General features: G+C 40.1%; 1 protein-coding gene across 2 annotated transcripts in view; it reads left to right on the top strand.

The window, feature by feature from the left end:
• Positions 1-18,785, top strand: part of MALRD1 (MAM and LDL receptor class A domain containing 1) — a 234,181-nt gene that overhangs the window by 161,702 nt on the left and 53,694 nt on the right. For both annotated transcript variants that reach the window (XM_079948258.1, XM_079948259.1), the window contains 3 exons: positions 6,993-7,268; positions 14,356-14,481; positions 16,060-16,123. In XM_079948258.1, the coding sequence (XP_079804384.1) occupies positions 6,993-7,268; positions 14,356-14,481; positions 16,060-16,123 (466 nt within the window). The remainder of the gene's footprint in view (positions 1-6,992; positions 7,269-14,355; positions 14,482-16,059; positions 16,124-18,785) is intronic.

Here is an 18,785-nt window from a genome sequence, read left to right as displayed (position 1 = left end):
AGATAAAAGAGTAAAATCAAGGGGGAGGGAAATCACAGCCATACTTTAAAATGTACTTTTAGTATTTTAACTAAGTACTAAACAGATTAAAACCACCTCAACTTTGTATGCATCTGGGTAGATGCTTAGAAACAATAAGATTTTTCTCAGGAGCTGAGAAGAGGAGAATGAAGGCACCTGCTTGATCTCAATAGGCAGGGAATTCCAAAATGTAAGTGATGTCGTGCTAAGCAATCAAGTTCTTATTATATGGATACCTGTAGTAGTGCCAGTTCAAAGTGGCCAATCAAAGTGGTCTAGTGGGCATATATGCCACTCTAGGCCATTGTAGGAATTTAAATGACATTTAGGCTTGTACCATTGCCTAAATTGAAGTGTGTTTTTTGTTTTACTTTTAAAGGAGAGCCCAAGGTAAGCATCATCAGGGAGCCCTGCCAGGGTGTTGGGATCCTGGCAGCTGGCCCAAGATGTCAGATTCTGACTCTGGCCCTGGAATTGAGTTCATGTTCTTCTTGCACTGCAACAGAATGAAAGCAAAAGGGAAATTCAGAGGGACTTGAATGGGAGTTGGAATTCTGCTTTCACAAGTCTGCTTTTCACAATTGGACTATCAAAACTGGGTAGCCAGTTTACTTGCTTTCCTTTTTTGACGGCTCCATTCCCTGATCTCTTCTTTAAGTCTACAAAATGAAGGAAAGATTGTATTGGCCACTCCTGTTAGTAACAGCTTCTATGTCTAGATTCAGGTATGGACATCTGGAGTCCCATTCTATCTCAAATGCTCTCAAGCACTGTTAGAGATTGTTTGCTGAGGTGTGGGGCAATTTGTTACAACAGCAGCTTTGTTTCATAAATGCAATCTAGAGGGGGAATTCAGAAACATGAGCAAGAAGAACACTTTGAATTTGTCTGTGAGTCAGGAAGCCTATGCTGTCCCATCAAACTCTAATGTTTCCCAAGCAGATGGCCTCTGGGGTAGATTAGAACTAGATTACCTATTCCTTTATAGACCAAAAGCAAGACCTTGGGCACTCGCTCCCTGAATTATAGGCATCAGTAGTCTGTTTAATGCTTTGGTGAACACTCATGATAATTCACAACCCTGTCAGGAAGCCCATAAACATTGAAAGTTTGACTTTGTGAACATTGCAATGATCAGTCAAGTATGATACTTGTCCTTGTAGAGATCAGTTCTTTCCTGCAAATGAAGGTACACATGGAATGCTAACACTTTGTTGCTTTGGGGTTTCAATACAGCTGGGAGTCTTCTTATGCTGGGAGCCTTAACTGGTATAATTTTGATTTATTCAGCATTGCAGAAGAGCACTGTTCTTTTCATATCTGTTTAATTTGAGTATCTACAGTCTAAACAGGGATAGAAATTCAGGGTCTAGTGAATAATTGAAAATTCACTATTTATTTCACAGGATTTTGCTGTTAATTGCAGTTCTGGATCTGCAGATTTCTCTTGATCAGAAAAAGCTCTTAAGAATAAATAGTGTGTCTAAATTCCCTTTTATGGGATGAAATCCTAAGCACACATATGGATGTAAATCCTATTGAACAGATTAGCTTGCAGTCAATAAGAAAATATCTCCCTGTTTGATTCCTCCAAATGTTTTTTTTAAAAAAAACTGGATTTGCTTTTGCTTTGTTAGTCATTGCTTATCCATTTGTACTTCTGCATTGTCACACACACTCTAGTTTTTTTAATTGTGCTCAAGTAGTGCTAAATGCTGCCTCAAAAGTGCCTTCCCTATTTGTTCAAGAGGATGAGAGGGCAATCGTAAGCACAAGAAGGTGGCATGAATTAAGCCATCATAAATTAAGTGGGGGCAAAATATGCCAGATCCACACTCTGTTCAGAAGTAGGGCTGCTGTTGGTTGAGCAGGTACTGTATATTGAGAGCCAGTGTGGTGTAGTGGTTAAGAGCAGTAGTCTTGTAATCTGGGGAACCGGGTTCGCGTCTCCGCTCCTCCACATGCAGCTGCTGGGTGACCTTGGGCTAGTCACACTTCTCTGAAGTCTCTCAGCCCCACTCACCTCAGAGTGTTTGTTGTGGGGGAGGAAGGGAAAGGAGAATGTTAGCCGCTTTGAGACTCCTTAAAGGGAGTGAAAGGCGGGATATCAAGTCCAAACTCTTCCTTTTCTTCTAAGCCTGGGAGAGGGAAAGCAAACTTTTAAATAGTGTTTGAGTTACACCACTCTTTTTGTCTGGTTCCCAGATCACTCATCTTGCTGAATGGGTTTGGATGTACTGTAGCCTAAGTCCCCTTCCCTCCTGCCACACCCACACCACACTGCTTTTCCAGGGCTTGCACTGGTTTAAGATCCACATGGGTCCTGGCTGAGCTGACTTGCAGGAGATACACCAGTGTTTTTCTGGCTGAGAACTTAAGTTAGTGTAGCCCTGTTGAGCTGGAAACCTCCCGGCTCAGCTGATGATATACCAGCAGATTTGGCATTAGGACTGCACCCTGGGTCTAGTAATTATTATATTGACTTAATGTGCATCTTACTCTTCCCCCTTTTCTGATATTTGTGGGAAATAATTCAAATCCTGACCAAGGAAATTTGTCCCTTTGCTGATATCAAATTTTTTCAACACTTGAAAGTACTTTATCAATGTTTATTATTTAATATTGAAATCAAATGTCTTTAGGGCAGCTAGAAGAAAAGGGTATCTGGAAACAAACCACTTATTCAATCCTAAGGCTGCAATCCTAAACCCAGTGGGACTTACTACCACATAATCATGCACAGGATTTTCATAATTTAAGAGGGGATTATAATTTTTTTGCATCATGCCTAGAAACCACCCCTACTGCTAGAAGACATTTTTGAGGAGCCACTGGGAAGTACTCTCTGCAGACAGAGATGTCTTTTTTAGCCATCAGTCAGTCAGCTGTTCTTAACCTGAAAGGTTGTAACTAACAGGATGTAATTTCCAAGTGTTGCTAAGGCCCTGAGAGTCAGATCAGAGTTCAGTGGCATGCCAGCCTAGTTCATGACTTCATTGCTTTGGCTACTAGTGAGGGCACAAATCATCTGGAGAACCTGCCAACTGCCTACCGAGGAGTTAGGCATACTGTGATCAGCAATTGCTGGCAATTCTAACGCCCAAGTGAAATGATGCATTTAGTAGTGTAACTTCCAAACCAGCCATAATTCTTTGCTAAGAGAGAGGAAAACAATAACACACAAAATAGCTTCCTGTACTCCCCCACCCCTCGTAACATATAAGCACAATATTGTATCCCACTAGTAGCAGCAACAAACTACTATAATGGTACAAAGCTGTATGAAAATATTCTAGTCTCTGATGTGTTAGGAGCCTGTGCTCTTCTTTGGGGATCACAGAAACCATTGACGTATATTAGCATTGGACACAGCCACAGGATTTCTGTTGTATCTGTAGATTTAAACACTTTAAGATTCAGATCTGTTTCTGTGTTATTTTGTGGTCTCATCACTTCATTTTGTGGTTTGGGTTCCAGGCTACTCTGTATAATCTAAAACTCTGTGGCCCCCATTCACCATAATGGGGAATCTAAAAACAGCTATGATGTTTTCCTTGACCAAAATTGATGGAATAGTTGGGCGGGGTATAAATAAAAACTATATTATTTATTACATGGCAGCTCATTAAGACTGTATTAGACCTGCCAAATTGCAGATAAATAGGTCCGGAAGCTTTTAGTGGGAGAAATGATTCATTTCCCTCCATAATCCTTCATGAGTAGGGAAAAGCACAGGGGATGGGTGGGAGTCTTGTTCTTTCTCACCTTAAAACAATTAAGAAGTGGCCAAGTGATGTGTATTCATGCTTGTACATGTTTTAAAAGTTTGAACCATCACACCAGCTTTCCCATTCCACTAGTTTTTTGTGCTATCCAGAAGGCTTCCTGTAATGTATTTTTTGTGATTTAATTGTTTTATCTTTTTGTAAACCACTTCGAGTTTTTTGTTTATATCAAGCAGTGCATAAATTTTATGAAATTAAATGAATAAATGTTGGCTCGTCTGGTTTGCCATACTAGGAATTTTCTGAGTCAGCTCTTAAGCGTTGTAGTTTCAGTTCTGCATTACAAGGTGGAACCTCCTGGTTCCCCCTCCATAAGCCATTTGTGCTAGAATTATTGTTTATGTATCCTCTGTGTGGCCTCCTCTTCATGATGCTTTTCATCTCTAGTACATCTTACAACATAAGACTGTCTGGAATGCTGCCTGTAGAGTTCTGATTAGCAATTTGTTTATTTATTGTTAAAATAGAGCAATGTTTGTTTGTTTTTTAAAAAAAGCAACCTGCAATGAAGCTTTTGGGGTTGTCGTTTCTTTAAAAATCCTCCACTGCTATGCTTTAACAAAAAAAGCAAAGGCCACAGAAAAGCTAGAGAAATATAAAAAATATATAGTAAAACACAGAACTATACAATATAAAAAAAGTCCAGAAACAAAGCAACAGAACGACACAAGGTTTTGTGAGCACCCTGACATTGCCCTTCAGGAAGGCAGCAAAAAATCCCAGTTCACCTCATTAGTTGGCCCATGCAGAGCCAATGCACACCCCTAACATATGTTTTCTTGACAAAGGCCTTAAGAGCAGCATTTTTCTCTTAAATTCATTAGAAATTCACATTGTTTCGGTAAATATGGGTACAGTCATCAGAGTTTGTTGGTTCTTATCAAAGCAGAATTTGGTGGTTTTAAAATATAATTTTGCTTTGTTGGTATATACACAGTGCACACAGGAGAAAGTTAACTATGCCAAAGTCCCACTGAAATTAATGGGATTTTGGAACTTCCTGTACTTAGTTCACAGTGCATCACCAGCGTGCTAAACTTTCCCTGGATTGTGTCCTCTGTGTTTTGGTTACAATGATCACTCCTCTATGGAAGTATTGTGTCACAGAATGTCACAGAAAATGAGCCCTTGGGTTTTAGATTTTATGTGGTATAAATGCTTAGAGTGTCAGATAGGGCCCAGGGAAACCAAGGTTCAAATCCTCATCAGCCATGAAACTCTCTGAGCGATCTTGGGCCCGTCATTCTCTCTCAGCTTGGCCAGCATCACGAGTTAGTTGTGAGGCTAAAATGGGATGGGCAAGAACTCTGCACATTGAGCTGAGGTGCTTGAGTAAAGGGTATGAAAATAGAATAAATAGTATTGTAGCTCTTTTAATGGGTGTGCTGGTTCCGGGGGTTTACCATGCAGCATGGTCCGAGTCCAGTCCGAGGTCAAGGGTGTGGTATGGAGGCTGTGCGTCAAGGCTGAAGCGGGGTCCAAGGCAAGGAGTTGGGTGAGGTCAAGAACTCTGGCAGAAGAGCAGGACAGGGTGCAGGCAGGAACAGGTTTCCAACGACGTTGCTCCCGCAACCTGGGACTGGGCTGGCTGGCTTTTATCTGCCCGGAGGCATAGGGTGGCCCTGGTCCACATGTGACTTGCCTCTCCTGGCCTGGAGGCAAGCACTCCTCCTGCAAGAACTTAGTTCCCTCTTCCTCTCTGCCCTGAGCCTCTGTAGCTCAGGAGAGGCTGGAGGGTTACTGGACCCAGAGGCAACCTGGCGGGACTGAGAGTGGAGCACCTGCAGGCAATGGGTCCTCGATCACCTCTGGAGCCAGAACAGACTCAGCTGGTGTCTGCTCCTGAGGATCTGGCACAGGTGAGAACCCTTCAGGTTCAAGTCCCAGCCTCAGCTCACCTGGTTCTGGAGGTGGGGACTTCTGTGCAGGCTGGGATTCCTCAGGTTCAGCCTCTAAATCCGATTCCCAGACCATCACAATGGGGCACCATCACTCACAGAAGAAGTTGCATCATTGTCCACTTTGAATGGCAAATTGGCAGTAGCATGCTATACTTAATACCATTTTAGGATAGTGCAATTACAAAGAAGGAGTGAATGGGTATGTTTATTACCTGAGATGTTGATACTTAAAAATATCCTGAAGGGGGAGAACCTCATTTATCTCACATAATAAACAGCAATGTGTTATACTTCCAATTTTTTCTAAATTGAAACATTTCATTTAGACTATATATAAATGTTTATTACTGCCTTTCTGCTCCAGGAACCAAAGAATACCATAGCATATATCTGTGTTAGCTGTGTCAACAGTAAGATCTAACTAATTCCAGCCAAAGTTTGGTGCTAGAAGAAATACTGGATCATTAATGTTAATGAAACATGCAAACAATTTTTAAAAAACCAAGTCTTTATTGTATAGCGTTGGACTGGATTTATGGAGATAAGAATTTGATCAACCATCAGATATTTCTTCACTGAATCTCAGGACCACCACTTTTCAATCTTAACTATATTGGCCTCTCAATCCTAAACACATTTATTTTGATGTACTCCAATTGATTTCTTTCTCAAACCTCCTTCTAAATAAGCTTGCTTGAATCATAGCCTTGGTCCTTATGCATCCTGACCTCTGTTAAATTCTTTTTCCAAAGAGCAAGTTGTCAGAATGGCATAAATACTTAGGCCCTAATTCTGCCAAGGAGTTAAACACTCTCATTATTCAAGGCAAAGAGGATGACTCTTTTTCAGAAGTACAAAAAAGAGAAAAAGAAAAAGAAGGTTTGACTGCCCGTGATTATAAAGGAAATTAAGGTTACAATGCCAAAAAAATACTTACTTGGGAGTATGCCCTATTGAATTCAGTGGGATTTTCTTGTAGATATAAATGCATAGGCTTGTGCAGCAAGTTGCAGCAATCTTACCTTTTACTCAATATCTCCTATGTCAGATGCATTGTTCCAGAAAGAAGTGGTTAAAAAGCTGAAACTAATTCAAAGCATGCCTACTCAGTGAGAAATAACTTACTCCCATGTAAGTGTGGAGCCTAAGTTCACTCTGCAGATTTCTGAAAACAGTAGCTGATAGGGTAAGAAAGCTCCCTGAAAAGGTAAGGGGGCTCCCTGGCCCTGTAATTCAAGCAGGTCATCTGATAATTGAAATTCTTTTTCACATCCTTTCCCCCTAGGACCAATTGTACCACAACCTCAGATCTGTGGCAGTGACAATTTCACATGCAGCTACATAAAGCAGTGTGTGCCTCTTTCTGCAAAGTGCAATGGAGTGGAAGATTGCACTGATGGGACTGATGAAATGGCCTGCCCTACTGAGCAACCTACCACAGGCTCCCCGAGACATTGCAAGGAAGCAGAATTCCAGTGTGCTAACAAGTCGTGTATCCCATCACTCCTGAGATGCGATGGTGTGGCCGACTGTAGGTTCAATGAAGATGAAGCCAATTGTCGTAAGTTCATTGTATACAAAAACTACAACCCAAAATCAATGTTAAATATTATGATTCTATGGGTAATGTTTGATTTATTTATTTTTACTTAAGCCCCTGCCCACTGTTGTTGTTTAGTCGTGTCCGACTCTTCGTGACCCCATGGACCAAAGCACGCCAGGCACTCCTGTCTTCCACTGCCTCCCGCAGCTTGGTCAAACTCATGTTTGTAACTTCAAGAACACTGTCATTTCCCTGCCCTCTGATGTTATTAAGAAGTAGAATTGACTTTTAGGTGATGAAAAATTAAAGGCATGGCTCCATGATACCCTCGCATATAACAAATTTCTTCCTTGAGTTTAAACCATTTGGGTTGAATACCCGTGATAAAGACATATTTGTGCGCACGTGTGTGCATTCTTGGACTGATGGAAGTTTCAAAATAGTTAAGATAATTTTATAAGAGATGAAAAACCAAAATAAGGTATGCACCTCAGTTACTAGCAAGACCTAGTAGAGGCATATGTATGCCCACTGGGAGTTAATTTAATATTTAATTTTAATTAAGAGTTAAGAGCTAATTTAATTTAAAATACTGTTTATACAGTATATTTGGAATACAGTGGTACCTTGGGTTAAGTACTTGATTCGTTCCGGAGGTCCGTTCTTAAACTGAAACTGTTCTTAACCTGAAGCACCACTTTAGTTAATGGGGCCTCCTGCTGCCGCCGTGCCACCGGAGCACAATTTCTGTCCTCATCCTAAAGCAAAGTTCTTAACCTGAGGTACTATTTCTGGGTTAGCGGAGTCTGTAACCTGAAGTGTATGTAACCTGAAGCGTATGTAACCCGAGGTACCACTGTACTGGCACTGGAGGTAAGCCCATTTGCATGTATGGCAATTTTGTTGGTTCAAAAATGACGAATAAAGAAAAGAAAAGATGACCTCACTCCAGAGCTCTGTATATATACAAATGGGTGCATAAATCTCCTTGTATGAGCGGACTTGCTCATTTACTTCAGGGGAAGGCGCAGCTATTTTTATGAATCCCTTTGTGCTGCCTCTCATGGAAGTGAATGAGATAGCACTTACAGATAGAACTTATTTCTGCTCATGTTTCTGCAAGAGAGCACAAATAAGAAAATCTCATCATATTAATAGATCTGGGTTACAATTCTAAACTCAGTTTTCTAGGAGTAAGCCTTGTTAAATTCAATGGGACTTAATTGTGTGTAAATTTATATAGAGATTACACTGTTAGGCAGCAATCCTGTGCACATTTACCTGGGGAAAAGTCCTATTAAAAATATAAAAATAGTATGCTGTAATCTACTGAAAAGCAATATACCATGTTCTATTTCTTTTTAGTATTAACGTGCTACACATTTGTATTAAATGTTTGCGACTGTCATGAGGGCTAGCAGACATAAAACATTGCTACATGTGTGTGTTTTACGTTATCTCTCCTGAACTAGCAAGCCATGTGGCTCCTATCATTTAATGCATATTGTTTCCCTTCCTGTTATAAATTCCTGATCTGTACCGCAAGCCACCTAGATCCTTTTCTGAGTTTTGAGCCCCAGTTTTTATTGAGTGAAAATTCCTTTCCCAGACCAGGCACTAGACTGGGGTGGTGTAGTTGAATATGTTCTGTAGAGATAAAACTTAAATCCAGAATGAAAAGGGAGGCAATCAGAAAATCTTTCACTCAGATCTTTGTAAACCCTCATCTCCACTACTACTGCCACCACAAAATTCTTGCCATGTGTGATTTAAAGATTTGTGTAGACAGGAGGATTCCAGCAGTGCTGACAGAAGAGCTTGATAGTAGGGTATATATGTTAATGTTGCATTATAACGATTAATATTGTGGATTTTATTTCCTGCTCTGTCTTCCAGAAGCATGAAATTACTGCTTATGGTTACAAATGTTGTACTTAGCCAGTCCTTCCACCATCCCAAATTCTTACAAACAGGATATAATCTCACTTATTTATTTTATTTTTTAAAAACTGCATGATTTAAAACAGAGAAGGAATAAAAATTGAATTAATGGTAGGTAGGTATACATTGCTCATTTGCCCAAGTAGAGTGTGGCTTCACTGCTGACAGCAATGACTGAAAAATGATTTTCCTGTCCTTTATTCTGCCATTAATAGGATCTGGGTTGTATCCCTATAAGCCTTGAAAGACAGACAAAGTGTTAATGAATTTTATTTTATTTTTAAAGGGCTGAGTCTGTTTTCCCCTACCTCCATCCCCTGTGGTGGAAACAAATATAGTTGCACCCACAAAAACTTCATTAGCATTCAAGATCCAACATAAATGTCATATTAGCATCATGAAACATTAATAGGATGGTGTTAATTGTCCCTCACAAAAGTCAGTTTTAACTATCAGAGAACCTGGACTGCATGCAATATTCATTAACTGCAAAGCAAGAAATGCAACTTAAGTATAAACATTAAAACAGCCAGAGAATTCTAGAGTTACAGTTAAGTCCTTGCCAATATCTTAACTATATGCAGAGAATAAAAGCTGCTCACACCTCATTCCTGAGCAGTCCCTCGTTCTGAATAGTCACATATGGCGGACTCAGATGCCTAACCCTTACCAACAATTGACATAAAGGAGGATGTTTCTGCACACAGAATAACTGTATCAGGTGATAGATTGCTGAGAAACTTGTAGCAATTTGGATCTGTCTGTGACAAACTTTCCTTGAGTATCCATAAAAACAACAAAAATAGCCAAAGTCTCCTTCTAGGTTTGAGCATTCCTGTAAATACTTAGGGTAAAACTGTACACAGTTCCCTACAGGATTGTCTTTGTGGTTACTGGGGCCATCTGATTATTTCAGAAACCTATCCTACCCCTATATAAGTGTTTGGTGTCCTTAGAAGGCTGTTGGTGCCATCGCTAAGTGCTGCCTAGCTGATGTCAGGGCCTTCTCAGTACTGGTCCCCCACTTACGGAATGCACCTCCTGGTGAGGTGCATCTGCTCCCCTCGTTATTTTTTTAATATAATGTTTTTTTAATTTGTAGTAAAGTAATATCGATCAAGTCCAACAAAACTTGTAGAGTGTTACATGTCTATATCAATTGCATGTGAAAAGAAAAATTGAGCGGGGACATAGTAAAATAACTAAATTATTAAGTGCATTGTGAAGGCTTCAGCTATCTGTTACATAATCTCTCCTTAAGCCTGAGTGGCTGGATGTCTTACATTAACATCATTTCTATTTACATAGTTGATATACGGAAACCATAACTTATCAAAATGATTGTGTTTAGTTTGACTTCTTACAACCCTTCTGTTGCATTAGTGCTTGGAAAGAGTCAAATCCCAAACTTTCCCTTGCTATCCCTTCAGAGTTTGTCCCCTTTGTTATTAACATTTAGGTGGAATTTTAAAATATTCCTGTACAGTGGTACCTCAGGTTACATATGCTTCAAGTTACATATGCTGCAGGTTACAGACTCCGCTAACCCAGAAATAGTGCTTCAGGTTAAGAACTTTGCTTCAGGATGAGAACAGAAATCGTGCTCTGGTGGCACGGCAGCAGTAGGAGGCCCCATTAGCTAAAGTGGTGCTTCAGGTTAAGAACAGTTTCAGGTTAAGTACGGACTTCCGGAACGAATTAAGTACTTAACCTGAGGTACCACTGTATTTAGCTGCTGAAATATATTGCTTGTAATTGTGATACTATATGGTTTTTATTTTTGTAATTAAATGCTGAAATAATTTTCATTTTTCTGTTGTGTGCATTATGCTTTTCATTCTCACCATACTTCCATTTTACACACACACTACAATAATGTTTTGCTTGTTTGGATAGTGTTTAGTGATCATGGATGAGGAACTGATTCTTTTAGGAGCATACTTACTTTTAAAGAAGCATAATGTTTAATATTTTAAATGCTATAGTATTATTCTAAAAATTGTCTCATATGCAGAATCAATATGGATTAAAGATCTTAATCACAGCTAAATAAAGGATTCTTTATGGAGATTACACAAAGTGAAAAGGGGGAATCATAAATGTAAACAACAATAAAAATACAATAAAAATATTTAAGAACAATTATGAACAATTAAAACTGTCACATACTCTCAGTTAATAATTCCATAATTCCACTCTGGAAGTTCACCAATTAAGGCAGTCAAAATCATTGGCAAAAATGTGTCCCACAGTGGGTTTGCACCACTGTTTTTTCTTGCTTCAAAATGATTTTTGAATACTTCTGAAATCGTACCTCAGCACTAATGAATCTGATCAGTTCATATTAACCAAACTAACTGAAAAAAACTAACTAAAAATCAAGTAGTCCTCATAAATTGAGCTAATTGAACTAATCCTACTGAAAGGTGAACTCTCCAAACTAATCAAAGTCAAAATAATTAATTCATTAAATCTTATTGTTTGCTGCTAAAATGCTGAGTTCAGTCAAGCTAAGGGATATTTGATTTACCTCTGTGTGGGATCTGTCTGAAACTCTGAGATGTGACATTATGGGGTGATACAAGTTGTGGTCAGAAGGTTCAAAGATTATGTAGTCACAAAGTTCATGTTCAGTAATTATCTGCTGTAAATTCAGATTGCTAGATCCGTCAAATGGGACTTACTATCTGCTATTTTGAATAGGGTTTTTTCTGCTCTGTGTTCAAAATTTGAATCACATGAAATACCTTGAGATACCTGTCTCTAATGTAGCTCTCGGTGTCATTTGGTGAATTTATGGTGATTTCACTGTAGTTATTCTTGAATTAACACAGTTGCCCTCAACCACCCAGCCATTCCTTGTGGGTATGAAAGCCCCGAAATACAAGCAGGACTCTCTGCCTATTCATAGTTGCCCAGCACTTTCCTGTAGTAATGCTGTTGCATTCGTATGTAATAATACGATTAAAGAGATTGTATTGTTGCTGAAGTGGGCATACCCCATTGTTATTTGCTGATGCAGCTACTTTCAGAATTTGTTAGTAATGCCCTGGCTTTGAATGGATAAATGATATCAGGCCTTTGTAGCTGTGCATACATTTGTCATTTCCTTGGTTTTTAAAAAATTATTATTCCATTCTTAGACCAATTCTCCTGAATGTGAAATTAGTCAACCAACAATACCATTGGGGTGGGAAGAAATCTGTCCATAGTCTCTTAAACAATGATACTGAAAAATAATAATCTCAGACAATACTACAGAACATTTCATTAGTTATAGTAGCTCTAATGATAGAACGCTGTTAGTTTCTGGAAGACTAAGCACAGGCATTCGGGTCACATCCTGTTGATCAGTGATCCCATCATGAATTAGTTGGAGGCTTATGCATTTCCTCCAAGATTATCCCTTTAGAGTTCTTTGACGTTAGATGATCTTAGAGATTATAGTGGAATGCTGCAGCATGGCAGTATACAGCTTTAGGGGGGGAAACAGGATAGATTTGATATTTTTTTGCTTGCAAGCACAGTATTTTTTAATTTTTGCAACACAAAATAGAACATTTTAGAATATTTGGTGATTTATTGGTACTGGGATAAATACTCTCTTGCATGGAGACAATGTGTAATTATTTTCATCTAGCTGAATAGTTACAATATTAAGTTAAATAAAATCATCTCTGGCATACAGCATACACATCTCTAGTCCTGAAATGCAAGTTATATTCTTGTTCCTTTTTTGAACAGTGTGATTAATTTTGTATATTGAAAAAGCAAAGCATACAGTACCTACAAAATAAAACAGACAGATCTCTTGCCAGTCACCATCGAGGTTTCAGGGCCTACCAAGTACCATACAACCGCAAGCTAGAGCCATGGGAGAGAGGGAGAGAGAGAGAGCTCACCAGTGTGTTGTACTTACTGGTTAGAGTGTTGAATTAGGGCCTGGGAGACCAGGGTCTGAACCCCTACTTGGCCATGAAGGTCACTGGGTGACTTTGAGCCAGCCACTGCCTCTCAGCCAAACCTACCTCACAGGGTGTACAAATGCATATTTATTGCATTGTGGATGAAACATCAAGCAAGAATTTGCATATGTGAAACAACCATCACATTTTAAATTTAATTTAATTTATTAATTTTGTTAGTCACGTTATCTTCCCCAAGACAACCCAAAGAGCCAAACATTTTTAAAAAACAAACAACCAAGGGGGGAAAGAAATACATTAAAAACATCTCGCCCACTTCTAAAAGGCCCAAGATAGTTAAAGGCCAATGGCCTAGGTATGGAGGAAAGTTTTTGCCTGGCAACTAAAGATATATAATGCTGGCACCAGCCAGCCTCCCTGGGGAGAGCATTCCGCAAACAGGGAGCCACCACACATGCCATACAATATGCAGAGATGTTTCAAACCATACTTTTCAATGGAGTCAGTCCACTGGGTCATCAACTGCTGAGTGGTCAAACTGTGTACATTCATTGTACAGAATGGCCTTAAGGGCTAGTATTTGAAGCATCTCCACTGGAAAGATAAACACTTCTGGAGCATCTGTTGAGAATTCTTGTACACACAGTCACATGACACATATTTTGAGAGTGTTGAACATATGTCACATGCTCTGTCAAGTATTATTTATCTATTATTCTTGTAATAATATACAAACACACTCACACATACTGATAATTTATATACTTTCCATTGGGGGGGGAACCCCAAGGTGTTTCATATATAAATAAAATAACACAATATCACCAGCTCAATAAAACAAAATTCAAAAATCAATCACAGTAAACTGGGAATGCTGAGAACCAATATTAAAGATAGGGAAGTGCCTGGCTAAACAGGTACATTTTCAGTTGTCGTCAGAAATATTCCATAGACAGAGCATGCCTGGATCTCCACGGGGAAATTAGAGAACACAATGGAGCATAGGAATGAAATTAAACTCCTGCACATATCCAGAACCAAGCAGTTTAGAACTTTATAGATTAAAACTAACAATATGGATTTAAAGAGGCTGCCACAAAGATGACTAGAAACCAGAACAGACCCTATAACATTTCTGCAAGGTTAAAGTGAATAACCAGCTATTTGTCTTGTTGCCATGTTGTATCACTAAATAACAAGGCTCTCTAACCATCTTGTTTGTTTCTCCTTTCATTTAGCTATTAAAGATTGCTTCAATGGGTCTTTGTTGTGTCCATCGACTAATAGCTGTATTCCAGTTTCTCGGCGATGTGATGGCATTGTGGATTGCATTGATTTTGCTCCTGATGAGTCTAGCTGTTCAGGTAGTCTGCCAATTTTTTAGTCAAAATTTCATTCACAATAAACAGGCAGGATTCTTTAGCCTACAGAAAACCACTCACATGAGTGGTTGATGAAGCGGGCTGCGTTCCCAGGCATGGTGGAGTCCACCACCTCAGAGTCACTGATGTGGAAAATCATGAAGGGTTCACTGAAATGAAATGTTTTTGAATTTATCTTGGAGAACGCTTGTGTGCATTTTGAGTGTGTAACTGTGTTTAGACATATTTGGGAGAGAAAATTCATGCTGTACCAAAACTAAACGCATTAAAGGCGGTGAAATTGTCTGAGATTAGAGTTGCCAGGTTGCAACTCATAAACTCCCCTGTACCACAAAGCAGCTGTGGCTTCTCTCTCCCATGTTTTCCAGCTCCTTTCTTCTCTCCATCTCCTTTGTTTGCTATAGCAAGCTACACAGTAGGTACAGTGGTACCTTGGGTTACAGACGCTTCAGGTTACAGACTCCGCTAACCCAGAAATAGTACCTCGTGTTAAGAACTTTGCTTCAGGATGAGAACAGAAATCGCGTGGCGGCAGCGGGAGGCCCCATTAGCTAAAGTGGTATCTCAGGTTAAAAACAGTTTCAGGTTAAGAATGGACCTCCAGAACGAATTAAGTTCTTAATCCGAGGTACCACTGTACAAGAAAAACAAGGAAGGAGGAGTGGTCAAAGAAAGAGGGATTTTTAAGCCTGTAGCTTCCTTAATCTACCAGTTCAGTGCTAGAGTCAAAGTATGGGTGAGTTTTTGGTTTGCAAGCTGACAACCCTAATGAGTTGGCATAGGCATAGATATTTGAAACTTAAAATAGAAAACAGGGTCGGCATCAGAGGTCAGCATCACTGGGCACCAGGCAAGGCCTATGCTGCAATTTCTCTGTGGCGCAGAAAGAAAGCAGCAGTAAACCGTGGAAGTGAGCAGGAGAAACTGCCACTGCCACTGCTGGCTCGCTCACTTCCCATTTCTTCATGGGCCATTTTGTGTATTGGGTCCAGAGGCAGAAATAAGCACTTGCATGAAGGGCAAGGGGGTGGGGGTGGGGGTTCCGTTGAGGGACTTTTGCTCAAGGACCTCTCAAAACCCAGAGCTAGCACCGATAGAAAAGTAGGATTTGCCTCAGTAAACCAGTCAATATCACTTCTACATTGTATAGTAGAGATCTGTGTCTAAAACTGAATAGGCTTCTTATGGTAACATAGAAATATTGTGTGATCCAGCCATTTAGTACTGTTGAAGTCAGCTGGACCATGCCCTTTATAAATTAAGAAAGTCATGTGTTTAATTCTCCCATTGAAATAAATGGGGCTTGAGCGCATTTAGTACTACTGTATGTATGTATTGAAATATGTAAGCTAAGTTGTATAGGCAAAACAGGGTGTGGTTGTGGATTTGGGGTGTGTGTGGATTTTTTAAAAAGTATAAAATATATGCTTACCTCAAGTAGTTATGGAATATTATCCTTTAGATGGTAAATCTTCTAATTGTATATTGTCTAATGAATATGTCCAATGTTTTGCATATGTCAAGAACTTTTTTTTTGTAACTTATTTTCCCACCCTCCAGATTGTCCCGAGGCATATTGCAAAAATGGAGGAACATGCAGTAAGGAACCTGTTCCCATCTGCCAGTAAGTTTTGCTTCTGTTTTCTTTTTCAGTACATTTATTTCAAGGTCAATGGGATTGGCCAGCCATCCCTCTCCTTGCTGATGAAATTATGTCCAATGTTCCTAGGCTCTGTTTTCCTTCCTTCAGAACAATATTCATGCTGTCATACTGCCTTAGTCCTAGGCAGATATGAAAAGGATGTTATGGTACAGCATGTTTGGGGGAAAAGTAAGAGGCAGGCAGGAGTGGTGCCAAAGGAGGAACAACACTTCTGGGGTCAGTAGTTTTCTTGTCCAGGGCTCAAAAAAATCTCCAGGCCCTAAGGGATTTATTTTACTTCTTTCAGAGAGAATAGACCCAGTGTTCTGCAGCTGTGAGAAAGATGAATTCCATGCGAGGGATCATTAAGAAAGGAACTGAAAATAAAGCTGTCAATATCATAATGCCATTTTACAAATCTATGGTGTGACTGCATGTGGAATACTGTTTGCATTTCCTGTTGCTTCACCTCAAAAAGGATTTTGTAGAGCTGGAAAACGGCCAGAAAGGGCCAGCAAAATAATCAAGGGGATGGAGCAATGCCCTGTACAGAAAGGTTGCAACTTTGGGGGCTTTTTAGTTCAGAGAACAGGCAAGTAGAAGGAGACATATTAGAGGTGTATAAAATTATGCCTGGGTATGGACAAAGGACGCGGGTGGTGCTGTGGGTTAAACCACAGAGCCTAGGACTTCCCAATCAGAAGGTTGGCGGTTCAAATCCCCGTGACGGAGTGAGCTCCCGTTGCTCGGTCCCTGCTCCTGCCAACCTAGCAGTTCGAAAGCACCCCAAAGTGCAAGTAGATAAATAGGTACCACTCCAGCGGGAAGGTAAACGGCGTTTCCATGCGCTGCTCTGGTCCGCCAGAAGCAGCTTAGTCATGCTGGCCACATGACCCGGAAGCTGTACGCCAGCTCACTCGGCCAATAAAGCAAGATGAGCGCTGCAACCCCAGAGTCGGTCACGACTAGACCTAATGGTCAGGGGTCCCTTTACCTTTACCTATGGACAAAGTAGATAGAGAAAAGCCCCCCCTTTCTTTCGAAGGCAGTATGCCTCTGATTTCCAATTCATAGAATCATAGAATTGTAGTGTTGGAAGGGACCCAACATGCAGTCCCCCACCCAATTTGAAACCATACTGGAACCTGCTTGTCTTTGCAAATGTGCTTGCATTTTTATTGCTGCACCGCTGGAAACCATAAGAGGGGGAAATGCTCTTGTGCTCTGGTCCTGCTTTCAGGTTTCCCATAGATGTCTGCTTGGTCACCATGAGAACAAGATGCTGGACTAGATGGGACGTTCAGCCTGATCCAGCAGGAACTTCTTATTTTTGTAGACAAGTAGCAATAAGCCTGACCCCTTGTCCCAGCCATGTTTTTGGCCTTGGATAAGTCATAGGGCAGGGCATTCTCTTCCTGATTTTAACAAGTGGGCAGGCTGTTATGGGAGGAGGTGATCTCTTGGGACCTACTGTTTGCCATTCAAATCAAAAAGCAGAAATGGTCAAGTGCAGGATCATTATACTAGTACTGTGTTACATGTCGAAGTGTGGAACTGGTGCAGCAAAATGCTGCCCTGGTGCAGAAATTTGACACAAGGCCAACAGTGTTGGTGCAAGTGCAAGTCAGATATGGCAGAGATGAGAGAAATGAAATGTCACCTTTGCCTCCGTATGTTGTTGAACTCTAACTCTCACAAGCCTCAGGGATGATGGGAGTTGTAGTCTGAAGGGCCCACATCCCTGTTCTAAACAGATAGCATACTATAGTACAAAATGTATGTGAGCAAATATTTTCAGTGATCTGTTGCGTAGAAAAAAGTTCTATTAATTAATATTAATGCCACATGTTTAAATGGTAGGAACTTTTGTTTAGAAAATATTTGAAGAACAAATGGGAAATGGTTTAACTGAAGGATTAAAATGGTACTTTGTCTTTATGTTACTCATCAGAAATTCAAATTGCCTTGATTTAATGAGTCCACCTTGTTTGAGTTTCAAGTTAGGGAATTAAGAGCAGATGGAAGATCTGGAAAGGCAGCCAGTACTTATGTGTGACTTTTTGAGGGTGGTGCATAATTATAAACGTTTTATGAAGGCAACCATGTGAGGATCCATAATACTTTTCCTTTTCTCCTGCTACCACTTCCAAAATTAGGCCAGCATGAATGCCATTCAAAGTTGAATTTTCTTGGCTTGATTACAAACCTGAATGAGGTTAAAATGTCAATTCACAAGAATACATGAGGAGAAAGCCAGCACAAATATTGATGGGAAATGTGTTTCTAACTTCAGCGCCAGATATTTTGTGCAGAAGCAGATCTATAATTTATTCTTTCTTATTGCTTTTTACATTCAGAAACTCTACATGGATGCAAGATGTTTGTTTACTACTTAGGTATTCATCAGTTTCTACTGTTGTGTCTCACCTGAAATCATAATACCGCACTTAATATTATAACCGTATTTACATCAAAATGTGTCTGGGACAGACAGCAACTATTTTGCACAGTGGTTCCATTCCTGGCCCCCAAACACATCTGTGGATCATGCATAAGCCTGCTATGCCCCGTTATGCTTTGTTACACCCTTGCCACCATTCCGCCGTGTTCTGCCCTCATTGCTCCCTTTTCCAGTTCCAAAAGG

Source organism: Podarcis cretensis, assembly GCF_951804945.1.
Source record: "Podarcis cretensis genome assembly, chromosome: 12".
Taxonomy (NCBI): domain Eukaryota; kingdom Metazoa; phylum Chordata; class Lepidosauria; order Squamata; family Lacertidae; genus Podarcis; species Podarcis cretensis.
The sequence above is the reverse complement of the archived record's forward strand: the minus strand, read 5'-3'. Positions and strand labels throughout refer to the sequence as shown.